Source organism: Gadus macrocephalus, chromosome 9 (assembly GCF_031168955.1).
Source record: "Gadus macrocephalus chromosome 9, ASM3116895v1".
Taxonomy (NCBI): domain Eukaryota; kingdom Metazoa; phylum Chordata; class Actinopteri; order Gadiformes; family Gadidae; genus Gadus; species Gadus macrocephalus.
The window spans coordinates 45,690-61,015 of record NC_082390.1 but is presented as its reverse complement, the minus strand read 5'-3'; the positions used below and the strand labels follow the sequence as shown (position 1 = coordinate 61,015).

The 15,326-nt window shown below is 46.4% G+C and overlaps 2 protein-coding genes across 3 annotated transcripts in view; one reads left to right on the top strand and one right to left on the bottom strand.

Annotated features, from left to right (window-relative positions):
• Window positions 1-15,326, top strand: part of LOC132463932 (zinc finger C3H1 domain-containing protein-like) — a 33,876-nt gene that overhangs the window by 9,527 nt on the left and 9,023 nt on the right. For both annotated transcript variants that reach the window (XM_060060044.1, XM_060060045.1), the window contains exons 18-29: window positions 15-146; window positions 238-359; window positions 607-711; window positions 1,836-1,964; window positions 2,652-2,829; window positions 9,243-9,429; window positions 9,627-9,818; window positions 10,361-10,598; window positions 12,932-13,037; window positions 14,029-14,227; window positions 14,981-15,075; window positions 15,212-15,319. In XM_060060044.1, the coding sequence (XP_059916027.1) occupies window positions 15-146; window positions 238-359; window positions 607-711; window positions 1,836-1,964; window positions 2,652-2,829; window positions 9,243-9,429; window positions 9,627-9,818; window positions 10,361-10,598; window positions 12,932-13,037; window positions 14,029-14,227; window positions 14,981-15,075; window positions 15,212-15,319 (1,791 nt within the window). The remainder of the gene's footprint in view (window positions 1-14; window positions 147-237; window positions 360-606; window positions 712-1,835; window positions 1,965-2,651; window positions 2,830-9,242; window positions 9,430-9,626; window positions 9,819-10,360; window positions 10,599-12,931; window positions 13,038-14,028; window positions 14,228-14,980; window positions 15,076-15,211; window positions 15,320-15,326) is intronic.
• On the bottom strand, window positions 4,802-6,998 carry LOC132463931 (E3 SUMO-protein ligase ZBED1-like). The gene is made up of 2 exons (XM_060060043.1): window positions 5,706-6,998; window positions 4,802-5,542 (listed from the first exon to the last, which is right to left on the bottom strand). The coding sequence occupies exons 1-2, from the start codon at window positions 6,996-6,998 to the stop codon at window positions 5,153-5,155; spliced, it is 1,683 nt and encodes a 560-aa protein (XP_059916026.1). The 3' UTR covers window positions 4,802-5,152.

The window sequence follows — 15,326 nt, the reverse complement described above, 5'->3', positions numbered from 1 at the left end:
GTGTTATCTCTCAGGTTCAGCACGTATTACAGGACCAAGGAGAAGTTGTCTCTGAGCTCGGTAACGTACAGCAACACTGTGGAGGCCAAAACCAGCTTCTGTCGCTTCGACCTCACCGGCACCTGCAACGACGACGACTGCCAATGGTCGGCTGCTTATAAATGCAAAACAAGTTATTTATAAAAACCTATTTCTATCATATTTTGAACACCTTTTGTAATGTTTTTCCCCGTCCAGGCAACACATGAGAAACTGTATGCTGAGCGGAAACCAGCTGTTTCAGGATATCCTGTCCTACAACCTGCCTCTGATCGGCTGTTCAGAGAGCAGCTCAGACGATGACGTCAGAGTTTCTACAGGTTTGCCAAAGCTCCTCAAATTTGTTCCACAGCATGGGCCTTCCATAACACTTTAATCCCATAATACGGAAAACATCTTAAACTGTTCACTTTAAGGAATTATTTAGGAAGATATTTAAAGTAGCTATGAAACACTTGCCGACTGAAACCTGTATCTTAAAAAATATATAGTATATATTCACTACATTACATATACTTTAACAAAAGGTATCTTCACAATGACTCGTTGATCGTTTTTATTTTCTAGAAAAGTACATCAAGAAGCTGTTTGGCGCCCCTACCAAGGACCGCATGGGCATCGACCAGAAAGCTGTGCTCCTGGTCAGCAAGGTCAACGAGAGCCAGCGCCACGGTGGGTCATCTCCCCACACACGAGGCCCCAATACAGTAATCCAAGCTGCGAATACTCATTAGTGTCCCGACGGAAACTTGAAAATTCAGAGGAAAGTAGATTTGTGGTGCGTATCTTCCCCTTACTTAATTAGAACCAACCGAGACCACTGTTGCAGAATCCTGATTTTTACCAACTGATCTTTATTTCTACAGTGTTATTTTGATGACATGAAAAAGTAAAAACCGATTATAAGTTAACGTAGTTTTGCTTCGTGGACACCAGTTGCATTTGGATTCCCTCAGCCAGTCTCGGTTACAGCTGAAATTGAGTGCAGCCTAAAAGTTTCAGACCACTTACGAAATAGGAAATTTGAACATTGTGCCATGTTTTGATGAAATTGCATGCAATAGTCAATAGTAATCCCACAATCGCTATTGTTGGTGACGGATTTGCATCGAACACATTGCTACTGTTTCCTTTCATGTTTATTAAAGAGCTATTTGATATATTTTGGCCTTGTCTAAACTTTGAAATAGTGCTAAATAAGTGCATTATTAGAATTATTCGATATCATTTACACTTTCTTCAGAATCACAGTTTTAGTTTCATACCGGCTTGGTTTCAGTTGGTCTCATTGATTGACGCTGGAGCGTGAGGACGTTCAACAGTGACACACGCACACGCACACGCACACCCCCCCCCCCCCCCCCCCCCCAGCGCAGGGCAATACATTTGACCTTTCAGATCCTTCAGTTCAATTAATTTTACATTTTTAGCAATGCTTTGCGGTTGTCATCCAGCTGTCACTTTTTTTGTTTACAACCATTTACATTTTCTTAAATGGTTTGCATGCTTACAATGTTTACTCCATTTAGATTTTTGTTCAAATCCCTTCACTTGATTTAAGCCATTTAACGTTTCTTTATGTCTTAATCTATGTGGCTTTATTAAAAAATATTTTCAACTTCACTTTGTACTACAGCACTCACCGCATTTTCTGCAGGAAATGCATTTTCTAGTTGAATATAGTAGTGAATAGAATTCCATTGACTATAGAATTGAGGCACACCACATTTTAGAGGCTGAATGTTTTATGTGAACAGAAATAGTTAGATCCCTCTCCTCCTGTCTCTTTCTCTTAGTCCCTCCATTCACCACCTGTAAGGACGTAAGGAGGTGGAGGCCCAAGCAGGCCGCACAGAGGAGCTCTGCTCCTTCTGAGGACAGTGAGGAGGAGAGCCTGGGAGACGCTCCAGCTGCAGGGAAACACGGTGAGCACCCAACCTTACCACTCACTCTTTTTTGATTATTGATTGCTGTCAGGTTGTAAATATAATTCACCAAATATGAAACTAGGGCAGGCAAACAAATTGCCTGCCCTAGCTTTAATAACCTGTATCGGAGTTCACTGTAAGTCGCTTAGGATTATAGCGACTCTGCTAAACTTACTAAATGGGAAACGGGAGAGAAACCATTTAATAATGAAAATAAGTTGCCTTCTTTTCATTATTGGACGTGTCCCTCCCTGAGATCTAGAGCTATGCTAACCCTAACTCTGAGAGCTAGAGCTATGCTAACCCTAACTCTGAGAGCTAGAGCTATGCTAACCCTAACCCTGAGAGCTAGAGCTATGCTAACCCTAACCCTGAGAGCTAGAGCTATGCTAACCCTAACTCTGAGAGCTAGAGCTATGCTAACCCTAACTCTGAGAGCTAGAGCTATGCTAACCCTAACCCTGAGAGCTAGAGCTATGCTAACCCTAACCCTGAGAGCTAGAGCTATGCTAACCCTAACCCTGAGAGCTAGAGCTATGCTAACCCTAACCCTGAGAGCTAGAGCTATGCTAACCCTAACCCTGAGAGCTAGAGCTATGCTAACCCTAACCCTGAGAGCTAGAGCTATGCTAACCCTAACCCTGAGAGCTAGAGCTATGCTAACCCTAACCCTATTCCCCCCAGTCGAGCGGACCAAGAGCAGACTGGTGTCCCTGGACGTGTGTGTGGCGCCGGAGGACAGGCGCTACTTCATCAGCGAGACGGACGACATCGCCAACCTGGAGAGCAGCGTGGCGGAGAGCCCCCGCGACGCCCAGCTCTGGATCAAGCTGGCCTTCAGATACCTCAGCCAGAACGACACGTGAGTCTGCTCCACAACGTGGGCCGTATGGATATAGGGGTGTTCCCGTCGAAAACAACCTTCAGACGGGATGGCACCCACAGTTTGGGTCGGGACGGTTTAACTGCGGTCGGACAGCAGTGATACTTTATTATGCACCCAACCAGTACACAGCTACCGATAGAATCAGTAATCTGCTGATCGCTGGTCAGGGGTTAGAACGTTAGAGGGGTTAGAACAGAGAACAGACTGATCGCTGGTCAGTGGAGAAGATGCAGGCAAGCAGTTGTTGGATCCTCCAGTGTAATCTATCACTATAAATCAGCCACCGACCTCAACGCACATTACCTACACTAGCAGGAGCATGTCGAACCCGTTGAGCCCTTTATAGCGTCACCATCTAAATGCGGAGCGGGTCAGACACTTGGACTACTATGAATTCATAACGGGAGCATTAACACTGGCTGCATTGCGATATAACTACCAGCTCTGCTCCAAACCTTGGGCCCCCAGCTCCATCCATTGGCACCTGTTATATTAAGCACAGCACAAAACCTAATATGGCACTTAGTGTACACACTTAATGTACGCACTTAATCTACATTGCACTTATTCATGGTACTTAATTGTGTAGCATCTGCAGTAGCTGCTATCACTGCTGTACACGGGGAGTGGGTGAGCCTAGCGACTGTTAGCACTGGCACCTGGTTCTATCACTGCTGTACACGGGGAGTGGGTTAGCCTAGCGATTGTTAGCACTGGCACCTGGTTCTATCACTGCTGTACACGGGGAGTGGGTTAGCCTAGCGATTGTTAGCACTGGCACCTGGTTCTATCATGGCTGTACACGGGGAGTGGGTTAGCCTAGCGACTGTTAGCACTGGCACCTGGTTCTATCACTGCTGTACACGGGGAGTGGGTTAGCCTAGCGATTATTAGCACTGGCACCTGGTTCTATCACTGCTGTACACGGGGAGTGGGTTAGCCTAGCGACTGTTAGCACTGGCACCTGGTTCTATCATGGCTGTACACGGGGAGTGGGTTAGCCTAGCGATTATTAGCACTGGCACCTGGTTCTATCACTGCTGTACACGGGGAGTGGGTTAGCCTAGCAATTGTTAGCACTGGCACCTGGTTCCATCACTGCTGTACACGGGGAGTGGGTTAGCCTAGCGATTGTTAGCACTGGCACCTGGTTCTATCACTGCTGTACACGGGGAGTGGGTTAGCCTAGCGACTGTTAGCACTGGCACCTGGTTCTATCATGGCTGTACACGGGGAGTGGGTTAGCCTAGCGATTGTTAGCACTGGCACCTGGTTCTATGAACATCTTTACTGTACTGACAGCGATGTATTGTTTCACTTCTTATGACAAATGTACTTATTGTAAGTCGCTTTGGATAAGAGCGTCTGCTAAATGTAAATATGGTGTGGAACATGCTTTAACGCCCGACTTGAGCGAAACAGGCTCGGATAAGCAATGCTTAGAGACCCCTTCCAAAAAGCGCTTGCCTGGTCTGTCCAGTGGCTGGGTGAGTTGTTGTTAGATCAATATTAAACCCTTCCCTGTGGGTGAGATGGCCCCGTACTTCAATGACCCACCAATCAGTGTTGGGACAAACCAAACCGCAGGCCAACCGGTCATCTAGAGCAGGGGTTCTCAAACTATATGGGGCCGGGGACCCCCCCATAGGGCAGAAATTATTTCAAGGACCCCCTCATAACCGCAACACAAATGTAATCATATAGGCTCATGTCTATTTTTTCTGTTAGATGCTTTTGAACTCTTTTATGCTTCAATCATTCAGTGCTAATACCACAATAGTGTTAAATAAGCATTTTATTGTATTTTGGCATAACTTTACAATATGTAAATAGTAGGGGTGCAACGGATCAAAAAACTCACGGTTCGGATCGTTCCTCGGATCAGAGTCACGGATCGGATCATTTTTCGGATCAGCAAAAAAAAATAGAAATGGACAAGACAAATAAACATGTTTTGTCTTTTTGTTTATTAACACTTTTAAATTATTCAATTGAAATATATAAAATCAACTTAAAGTGTACAATTAACATCTTCTTTTCAACATAATCAATGAAAAACAACTTAAAGTGCAACATAAAAAGGCATATCTCCTTCCTTTAAACATGGACCAATGACCATTAATAAAAAACAAATTAAAGTGCAACATAAGAAGGCACATCATCTTCCTTTAAACATGGACCAATGACCATCAATAAAAAACAAATTAAAGTGCAACATAAGAAGGCACATCATCTTCCTTGAAACAAGAGCATTATCATCAAAGAAGAATCAAAGAAAGAAAACAAAGCATACATGAGCTTATAATTTTAAATTCTTTTTCAAAAAGACAAGGGTGTCTACATTGTCTGGGGAGAGTGTGGACCTCTTTGCAGTCACTATGTCCCCTGCTGTTGAGAACACTCTCTCGGTAGGAACTGAAGAGCCTGGCACAGCGAGATAGCATCTTGCCATCTTAGCAATATGAGGGTATTTACACTCATTGCTTTTCCACCATGTCAGTGGATCACCATCCACTGCAATGCCGCTTGCTGCCAGGTAGAATGCCACCTCCTCTTTGATGATGTCAGCAGGAGTCTTGCTGTCCATGTCTTTGCTGGCAAAGGTCTCTCCAAAAAGCTCTGCCAACGCCGACTTCTTTTGTGGAGGAGATGTGTCCAAGTTTGCTCCTGTTGGCTCTGCAGCTTGACCCTGCAGAAAAGAATAGGTCATTAATTAAACCTATTATTTATTTTCATGTTTCATAAACATGAAAAATGCGGCAATAACATTAAATGAATGCCATTATTACTGAAAATAAAAAATGTATGAAGATTTAAATTGATCATTTTAAAATAATGTTTTTTTCCTTTACCTCATCACAGTCTTCAGTGGCCAGACTGCTCACAATCTCAGTGGTGAGGTCACTGTATGTCCTCTGGCGTAGGTCAGGGTCTATGTGAGACAGGGACTTAAACCTCGGATCCAGGGCAGTAGATCTGTGGAGGTAGTCCTGTAGAGTAGGGGGTGAAGTGTATCTGGGCTTCAGGTCCTCTCTAATGGCAGTCTTGACATCTTGAGTGATGGTGCTGTCTTCCACACTTGGAGCCATGGATTGTAGAATCCTTGTTTTCAGCGGAAGGATCATTGACACAGAGGGTGACGTTTCAGTGCTCAGCACAGATGTAACAGTTTTAAGGGGTTTAAGCACCTGGAGGACCTCCTCTGCCACTCTCACATCATCATCAGAGAGGGTTATGATGTCTTTGACATTTTTCTTTAGGGTCTTGTCGGTCAATGCAGAGTATATAGCTGCCTGCTGCTCCAGATAACGCTCTAACATATCATAAGTGGAGTTCCACCTTGTTGGGACATCATGTATGAGCTTATGAGTATGCAGCTTTAGCATTTCTTGCCTTGTCTTAAGCACATGAGCAGCTGTTGTGCTTCTGTGGAAGTAGGAAACCACCTTCCTGATCCTCCCAAGGAGGCGGTCCATCCTATTGACTGAGATTCCCTTCTGTGATGCCAAATTTACTACATGTGCAAAGCACCCTATCTGTGGGCCCAGTCCTGCCTCATTCACTGCATTTATTTGATTTTTGGCATTATCAGTTGTGACTGGGATATTAGTAGTGGGGCTCTTTATCTTCCATGCCTCCACTGCTTGTGTCAGTACCTGCGCAAGGTGACTGCCTGTGTGACTTTCGTAGAGGGGGCGTGTCTGCAGCACCGGACTTCTCATCTCCCAGTCTGCTGTGATGAAGTGAGCGGTTATTGTCACATAGCTCACCGTTCCCCTCGACGTCCACCCGTCTGTTGTGAGTGCAACAGAGGGTGCTACAGCTAGCTCATCCACCACCTTTTTCTTCTCCTGCTCATACAGACCTGGCACAATATTGTCGCTGAAGTGGGTGCGCGACGGGATGTCGTAACGTGGCTCGAGCACGTTCAGCATGTGTTGGAATCCCTTGTTTTGCACTACGGAATATGGCCTCATGTCAGCACCTATAAACAGACCGATAGCGTTTGTGATTGCTTTAGCCCGGTCTGATTGTGGAGGAAGGGGCTGCTTAAATGCCGCGGTGATGAGCGGTTGTTGAGCCGCTTTCGGTTTCACTCCTGTCAGTGAAACACCGGGGTGATGTCGCTGTAAATGCGTGGCCATGCTTGATGTGTTTCCACTGTTGTATGGCTTTCTTGTGCCACAGTGCCTACACACCGTCACGGTTTTATCCACCAACCTCTTTCCTTCTGAATTCAATTTGACAGGGAATCCAAAATGCTCCCAAACAGGGGATTTAAATGTGGGGCGATCTAGTTCTTCTGTTCCTCCGCTCGCCATGACCACGCTGTGTTGCAGGTTTTTCTTTATGTTAGCAATCGCTATGTCAGCTACGTGTTACGTCTGTGTGGTAACCTAGGCGACAGGTTTGTGTGGCAGCGCGAGTATATGGAAACAGACGTAGCACTGGAGGCAGCAGTTATCGTTACAGTAGTCACCGAAGTCTAGCCTACTTTTATTTTCCATGCCCACTGTTCTTCATGTTGTACGCTGAGGACAATAAATCACAACGAGCCATAGGACTGTTTGCTTATTGAAAAGGGAACTGTTGCAGACTTTTACCCAGAGCGTGTTAAGTAGCTCTGTCCCTGGAACTAGCAGGAATGGTTACGGCTGTGTGTGGACTGAACATGCGCAATTTTTCATAAATCAATCCGCGGATCATGCGTGTGCCGAACCGAAATAGATGATCCGAACGGATCACGGATCAATGATGATCCGTTGCACCCCTAGTAAATAGATTTTACTTTTTTATAAATGTGTGTATATAAAAAACACACACACACACACACACACACACACACACACACACACACACACACACACACACACACACACACACACACACACACACACACACACACACACACACACAAACCAGCAAAAACAGGACACGGCAACATTGCCCAATGTTGTCACAATGGACATGGGACAACGGCAGGGGACATGTTTATTTCCAAATGTCTGCAAGGATTGGTTTACATTAAATTATTCACCCACGTACACGTTACCTACTGTTACCAATGGTCCATCGTAACAAATCGCCTGCTCGGCAGGCCATGCATATATGGATGCAGCTTTGAAGGGGACGCAAAACACAGCTTTGGCAACGCTGTTGAACACTGCTTGGCCGTCATCACGCGTTTGCTGCCGAAAAGTTGAAATATTTCAACTCGAGCAGCATTTGACGCGCCGCAAAATACGTGAACGCGCCTGCAGCGCGGGCACGGGCGTGCTGCGCCTGCAGCGCGGGCACGGGCGTGCTGCGCCTGCAGCGCGGGCACGGGCGTGCTGCGCCTGCAGCGCGGGCACGGGCGTGCTGCGCCTGCAGCGCGGGCACGGGCGTGCTGCGCCTGCAGCGCGGGCACGGGCGTGCTGCGCCTGCAAATCAAATCTTGCTGCCGGCAGCAAGTGGTCCGGCAGCAAACCCGCAACGCGTCTCTGCATTCACTTTGAATGGGATCGTGCTGCGCGGCATCTTTTTGCATCTTTTGGTGTGAACGCAGGGCAGACTGACAGGTTGACGCAATGTTAACAGAGTTACTATTGGCCGAAAATTAAAGCAGGGGGAGGGCGAGATGTGAAGGTAAAGCCTGAGGGAGTTTGACGTAATGTAAAAGCCGAGTGTTCATTGGTTTAACGTTACGCCGTTGCATGTTGCTCGCATGGCTATTTAAAACAGTCCTTAAAGAGTAACATAAACAGTCCTCTGAGTAAGCATGCAGAAGCCTTTCAGTATTTAAAGTAGGGCTGCTCGATTATGGGAAAAATCATAATCACGATTATTTTGGTCAATATTGAAATCACGATTATTCAAACGATTATCTTTGAGTCTGAAAACGTGTTGTATTTATTCACCATGTCTCTCCCAAAAAAAACGTTGTAACTGAGAACTTTGAAATCACGCCTTAAAAAAATACACAAAATGGTCAAAAAGAAAATGTTCCAATCTAAAATGATATACAGATATGTGTCCAGCTGTTCTGACCTTTCTATAAATCATTAAAAAAAAATAAAAAAAAAAATTAACAAAAAATCGGATAACTCGATTATGTTAATTTTCTGATCGTTTGACGCTAAAATCGTAATCGCGATCAAAATTCGATTAATCGCCCAGCCCTAATTTAAAGTATATTATCCACTTAAACTGACTGTGACAAGATCCAGGCAGCTAGGCTGGCTAGGAGGGATGGGTGGGAGGAGTTCTGTTAGGGTTAGGGTTAAGGTTGTGTTCATCCCCTATTCACACTGCCCCCCCCCCCCCCCGTATGGGTTAGGGTTAGGGTTAAGGTTGTGTTCATCCCCTATTCACACTGCCCCCCCCCCCCCCCCGTATGTACCCTCCAGCCCTGCGTCAGAGAGCCTGGAGGCCGCTCTCAACACGCTGTCCCGTGCCCTGGAGGACAACAGCAGCAACGCTGAGATCTGGTGCCACTACCTGTCCCTGTTCTCCAGACGCGGCAGCTGGAAGGAGGTCCAGGAGATGTGTGAGATGGCCGTGGAGAACGCCCCCGACCCCCAAGTCTGGTGGAGAGTGAGTGCCCCTAATGACCAATAATTACATATATTACAAGGATATAATATAAGTGACAAAATACATTAATGAAATCCAATCATCACATCAAGTTAAGTGCAATAGTCAGAGTTATACGACACTCCAGGAGTAGTTTGGTGAACTGCTTGTTGTGTGTAGTCGGTGGGTTGGTCCTAATCTCCCCTCTCTCCCTCCAGTATCTGAACCTGGAGAGCTCGTTCGAGGGCAAGGACTACGTGTGCGACCGGCTTCTGCGCTTCCTCGTTGCCAGGGCGACGTCGGACGGCGTCACAGAGAAGCTGTCCTTCCAGCTGCTGGAGACGCTGCTCTACCGGGTGGACCTGAACATCTTCACCGGCCGCATCGGGGGCGCCCTGGCCATCCTACAGGTGACTGACCTGACCACAGACTCTCCTGCTGTTAGTGGCCTACTGGATAGCATCACCAACCCATTACGGTCCTGTGCCGACGTTTAGCCTGTTGGCCTTCACCACGGTGGTTAAACAGTAAGCCCTGTTCCTGAAGAGAAGATGGGTCATATCTTAGTCATGTTCTGCTACTGAATGACACTTAAGTCCCAAGTTCAGATGGTTCAGTACAAGTCTTGGATTTGATCGGAACTCTGAACGCTTTGCAACTAACCAATTCAAAACTTTCTTTACCGTGTTCGAAAGCCCCTTCGCCCCGTCGAAAATGTTTGCTCTGTACTCGCTTATTGCTTTCGCTTGCTTTGCAAATGTCAGACATACCAAGTCTTTCTGTGATTATATAGTGCCCATTTTGCGCCTGACTCTAGTGGTCCAGTTGGGCTCGGACCGCTGTTAAAAAGAGCAGAGAATAGTACCATGCTCCAAGTATAAACCCGTCTCCTCCAAATGCAGTCAAATCAAACAAATCAATGAAATCAGGTTCTTGTTTATTTTCCTACCAGAATTCCTTGAAGTCGGCCAGCGAGAGGTGCATCGCGGAGCACCTGACGGCCAGCGACCGCACGCTGCTCTGGCTCTCCTACATCCACCTGACGGAGTTCGACTGCCTGCCGTCCTGCCTGTACGACCCGGCCGCCTCGGGCCCTGGCCGGCTGGTCAGCAGGGAGCCCTTCCAGCTGCCCTGGAGGTCTGCCCAGGACATCAGCACGCCGCCCCAGACCCTGGTGGCTCTGTTCCAAGGTAGCCGGCTCAGACGTACGGGGCTGGGTTGGTCATGGGGCCGAGAGTTTTGACTTGGAGTTGGTGTGGAACATTTTGTCTCCTGGCTGGCTCGCTGTAGGCTCATTCAGAACAAGGGCGTCGATTCCAAGGCCTTCCATTCATCACCTGATCCAGGTTATACGATACCAAAAGGTGCAACTCCTGTGTCCTAATCGGGTTAGCGTTGTTTTGAAGAAGCCAATCACCAACTACATACGCCCTCTCTAAGTTGATCAACAGGTTTGATGTGATACCTGGGTTAGATTGGCAAACACAGACCAATTGTTAAGATAAGATAAGATATAACTTTATTAATCCCCCTTAGGAGAAATTTGTTTGTTGCAGCAGCAGTGGAAGGACACAGGACAAAATAACAATGTAATAAATACAATAAATAAATACAAAGTGCTAATGCATAAATAGACACTTATAGTTAATAGGGACAAAAACAAGACAAACGGAACCAACATCAAGATGGGTGATGCATATACACATATATACGCATACCTAAACACTAGGGCTGTAACGATACACGTATCAAACCGAAAATCGCGATACTCAAAGCCACGAACCTGTCTCGCGGTGTGAGAAGGCAGAAGCGCGATATGCCCTTTCTAACTCTTCGGTCAAATTGTCCGATTGAAATTTGTTAATAATTTGTCTAAATAATAGTCTGCTGACAGCGCCCCCTCCTATCGATGCCGTAAATATGTGACGAGATGCCCTCTCTGTGATCACAGCTCTCCGTGGCTACGGAGGATTGCATTTCTCCAAAGCCGTCGAAGTCCTCATATGCGATATGAACGACATTTATCCAGAGTGGGCCAAGCGCGAAAAAAATTGCCTGTGTGATCCTGTCTCTATTGTTTTGTGTGATTTGACTGGCAGTTTGTCTGCTTAAAGGTCGGAATGAAGCGGCCACCGATTATTGACAGGATGGATACTTTATTCTACCGGACTCGTTCGCTTCTTCACTAGACACACGCGCTACCGCTCGCTCTCCTCGCTCGTCCACTCACTCGCTGACGTCACTCACACACGCATACGCACACTGCCATTCTCCCGCACACACATATGCTACTCGTAACACTATGCCTCGTTATTGCGACGTTCATGTTTTTCCTCATCTATTGAAAGTTAGGCTATTAAACATGTTGCATTCTATACGGCCTGATTATGTCATTATTTAAGCTACATAGCCTAATAAGAAGCGCTAATAAGGATATTTGAATAAACCAAACAGTTAAAGGGGCCCTATTATGCCTACCAGCAAAAAGCATCCTCCAACTGCAATCTTTGGTTATTTCTTTATTAATTTAGCTATACTTTAATAGTATTCTTTCGGTTCAAATCTGTTCAGTGTTCCAAATTATTTGTTATTAAATGTTACATTAAGATAATTGGTATTTAAGTGTTGTTTAAATAAAATGCTTTTTAAATTTAAAAGAATCGTGGGATGTATCGAACCGTAGGTCAAAAATCGTGATACAAACCGAATCGTGAATTTGTGTATCGTTACAGCCCTACTAAACACACACACATGCATATGCAAACACATAGACATACACAAACACAATCATCATCAGGCACTGTTGAACAGCCTAATGGCTGCCGGTTCTGGGTAGGATCGTCATTTTTTGAATGATGCATGAAAGAAGGTCAATTTAATGCTAATCCCAACCCCCGATTCATTCCCTGATCAATGCTTCAACAACATTGAGGGGTTAGAGCCAGAGGTCTGGCAGGGAGGGGGTTGAGTACAGGATGAGGGTAAAACCATATCAACTCTGACTGAATCAGTACATTCTTCTTCACACCCAAACCCCTTTGTTCCCTCCGTCTCTCCGGCGTCAAGAAGTGTCGCACTTCAAACACCTGGATGGACTGAGATGGATTCTATGAACCAATCAGTGAAGAGATCGCCTGATTGGGAAGAAATTAGCCGTGAACGGTGTTAAATATGAATTGGCTCATTCCCGGGCAATTCCACTGAAATAATGCTCTTGTATCTCACCTGCAGCCCATTTTAAGTGGAGCATTAAAGGACAATTCCGGTTTTACAAAATGCGAAATAAAACAAGACAAACTATTTTGCTACGATACTTGATTTGGAACATCAACGAACACCGCTTGCCACTCGGTCTGAAGCAGGCAGGGGTGATTCTGAATGAGCCAAATACCCGAGACAGGACCTGTAGCCACAATTTCGGTGTCAACCACTCCATTTCAACCTCGACAAAACCGAAAGGGGGCTCAATGTGCTAAATACTGGAATTGTCCATTCAGGGAACGTTGTTTCTCTCCCTGACCAGATGCCATCCTTCAGTGCACGGATGAGAAGCTGCCGGCTGCAGAGAGGGTGACGGCCTGCCTTCCTCTGCACACCAACCTCCTCTGCCTCAACCGTATCCTTGGAAGGTCAGTCTTCCTTGGCTGCCTTGCTGGTTAGGGGTAACCCTAACCCTTGCTGGGCTTCCAAGCCAGCGATGTTATCGCCTTCTTTGGCTCAGATCTAAATATAGGCACGTCCAATATCTAAATAAGTTACCAAATAAAATAACGTATTCAGAATGATATTTATTAGGGCTGAACGATTAATCGTTTCAAACCGACATCGCGATGTAATAGAACGCAATATGCAAATCGCAAAGGCTGTGATAAAAAAAGAAAAAAATGGATTTCTTACTTATACTGTCTGGAGATCAATAATCTTCATATTTAGATTTTAATTTGTTACTATAAAGATTAGTTAAATAAAGATTTTAGAATGTCAATTCATCTCAACACTTCCAAAGCTTCCAATGTTGTGTTGGTCATACTATAGAATGATTTATTGCTTGTTTAGTAATTAATACAGAACATAAGGAACTTAGAAAAAAGAATTGCATACTGAATCGCAATATTGGTCGAAATAATCGCAATTCGATTATTTACCCAAATCGTCCAGCCCTACTAGTTATCATGTCATCAACCTATATATTTTATGATGTCAGCGTTGGGTGTTCTGGGACTGATCTGTGTGTCCTTCCCTAGGGTTAGGGTTAGGGTTAGGGTGTTCTGGGACTGATCTGTGTGTCCTTCCCTAGGGTTAGGGTGTTCTGGGACTGATCTGTGTGTCCTTCCCCAGAGTTAGGGTTAGGGTGTTCTGGGACTGATCTGTGTGTCCTTCCCTAGGGTTAGGGTGTTCTGGGACTGATCTGTGTGTCCTTCCCTAGGGTTAGGGTTAGGGTGTTCTGGGACTGATCTGTGTGTCCTTCCCCAGGGTTAGTGTTAGGGTGTTCTGGGACTGATCTGTGTGTCCTTCCCCAGGGTTAGGGTTAGGGTGTTCTGGGACTGATCTGTGTGTCCTTCCCCAGGGTTAGGGTTAGGGTTAGGGTGTTCTGGGACTGATCTGTGTGTCCTGCCCCAGGCTGGAGGAGGCGGTGCAGCTGTGCGAGCCCCTGCTGGAGGCGTGTCCTGTGGCGTGCGAGCTGCGGGACGCCCTGGCAGACCTCCACCAACGCCAGGGCAACGGCGAGCAGGCGGTCACCGTCTGGCTGCACGCGCTGGCCGAGTGTCCCAACAACGCGCAGATCTTCTACCACACCTGCCGCTTCCTCATGGCCCAGGTGAGTCCCGCCTCAACTGCCGGTAACCCCCGGCAACCATGCCGTTCACAGGTTCACGTCCCACCGGAAGTAACCAGCGGCCGTTATTGTTTAGGTGTTTTTGTAGCAACTTGAATGCAGACTATTCTTGGGCCCCTTCCACAAGGAAAGATTTTTTTGCGAAAACGCATCCGTCTTGTGCCTTTGGGCCCACCGGCCAGACGAATCCGGCGCTTTCGCAGGCCGAAAACTGACTTTTTTTGAAACCATGTCCAGATGAAAACGGCCCTAATCGCTTTCGTGTTCGGATTCGTGTTGACGTGTGATACGCGAGCGATGACGCCATCACCCCCCACCAACTGGGCGACTGGCCTTTTTTTTCGTTCGATTTGTATTATTTCTGTAGCTTTAAATACAGCCCCTTGGTAAATGTTATTACTAAATGACATTAAGAAGTATTTTCTACTCAATCTAAAAGGTTTAACAACTGCTTTCTCCTCCTCGACCGTATGTTTATACACAGCACGCAGGCTTGATGCCATGCTCCGCCAACTTCTTCTTCCTTTTTTTTTGGAGAATCAGCGCAACACAGTGGCCTTGAATATGTACTACAGCGTTTCTAGAGCTCACAAACCGCGGAAAACGGAGGGGAAAAGCTTGATTTTCTCCGGTGTGGAAGGGGCCTTAAACTGTTAGGGTTAGGGTTAGACTACTACTACTACTAATAGGGTTACACTTACCCTAACCCTAAACCGTGTGTCTCTGTCTGTGTAGGACAAGCCCAGCGCCATCCCTCCCCTGTTCGGGGCGTTCTTCCTCTCCCTCTGTGAGGACGAGCAGAACCAGTTGGACCCCCTGGACATCCTGCGGTGAGACCCCTATCCTAACCCTAACCCCTATCTTAACCCTAACCAAATGAAAGGAGAGGGGGCATAATCAGCTGGGTTGGATGCGTGCGGTCAATACGCTGAATACGTATTGACCGTTTTGGAATTGTTTTCCCAGACACATCCTTGGCCTCCCGACTTCAGTTATATTGAAGGGATCGATCATCAAGAAGCACCTGGAGGAGAAGCTCCGGCCACAGATGCCCTACCTTCACCTGATCCACTGGTGGGTA

Bases quoted from the DNA above. Each gene is read 5' to 3' on its own strand.
- LOC132463931 (XM_060060043.1), bottom strand. From the start codon at position 6,998: ATGGCCACGCATTTACAGCGACATCACCCCGGTGTTTCACTGACAGGA. The intron at 5,543-5,705 runs GTAAAGGAAAAA...TCTTTTCTGCAG, and splicing joins CCACTGAAGACTGTGATGAG to GGTCAAGCTGCAGAGCCAAC.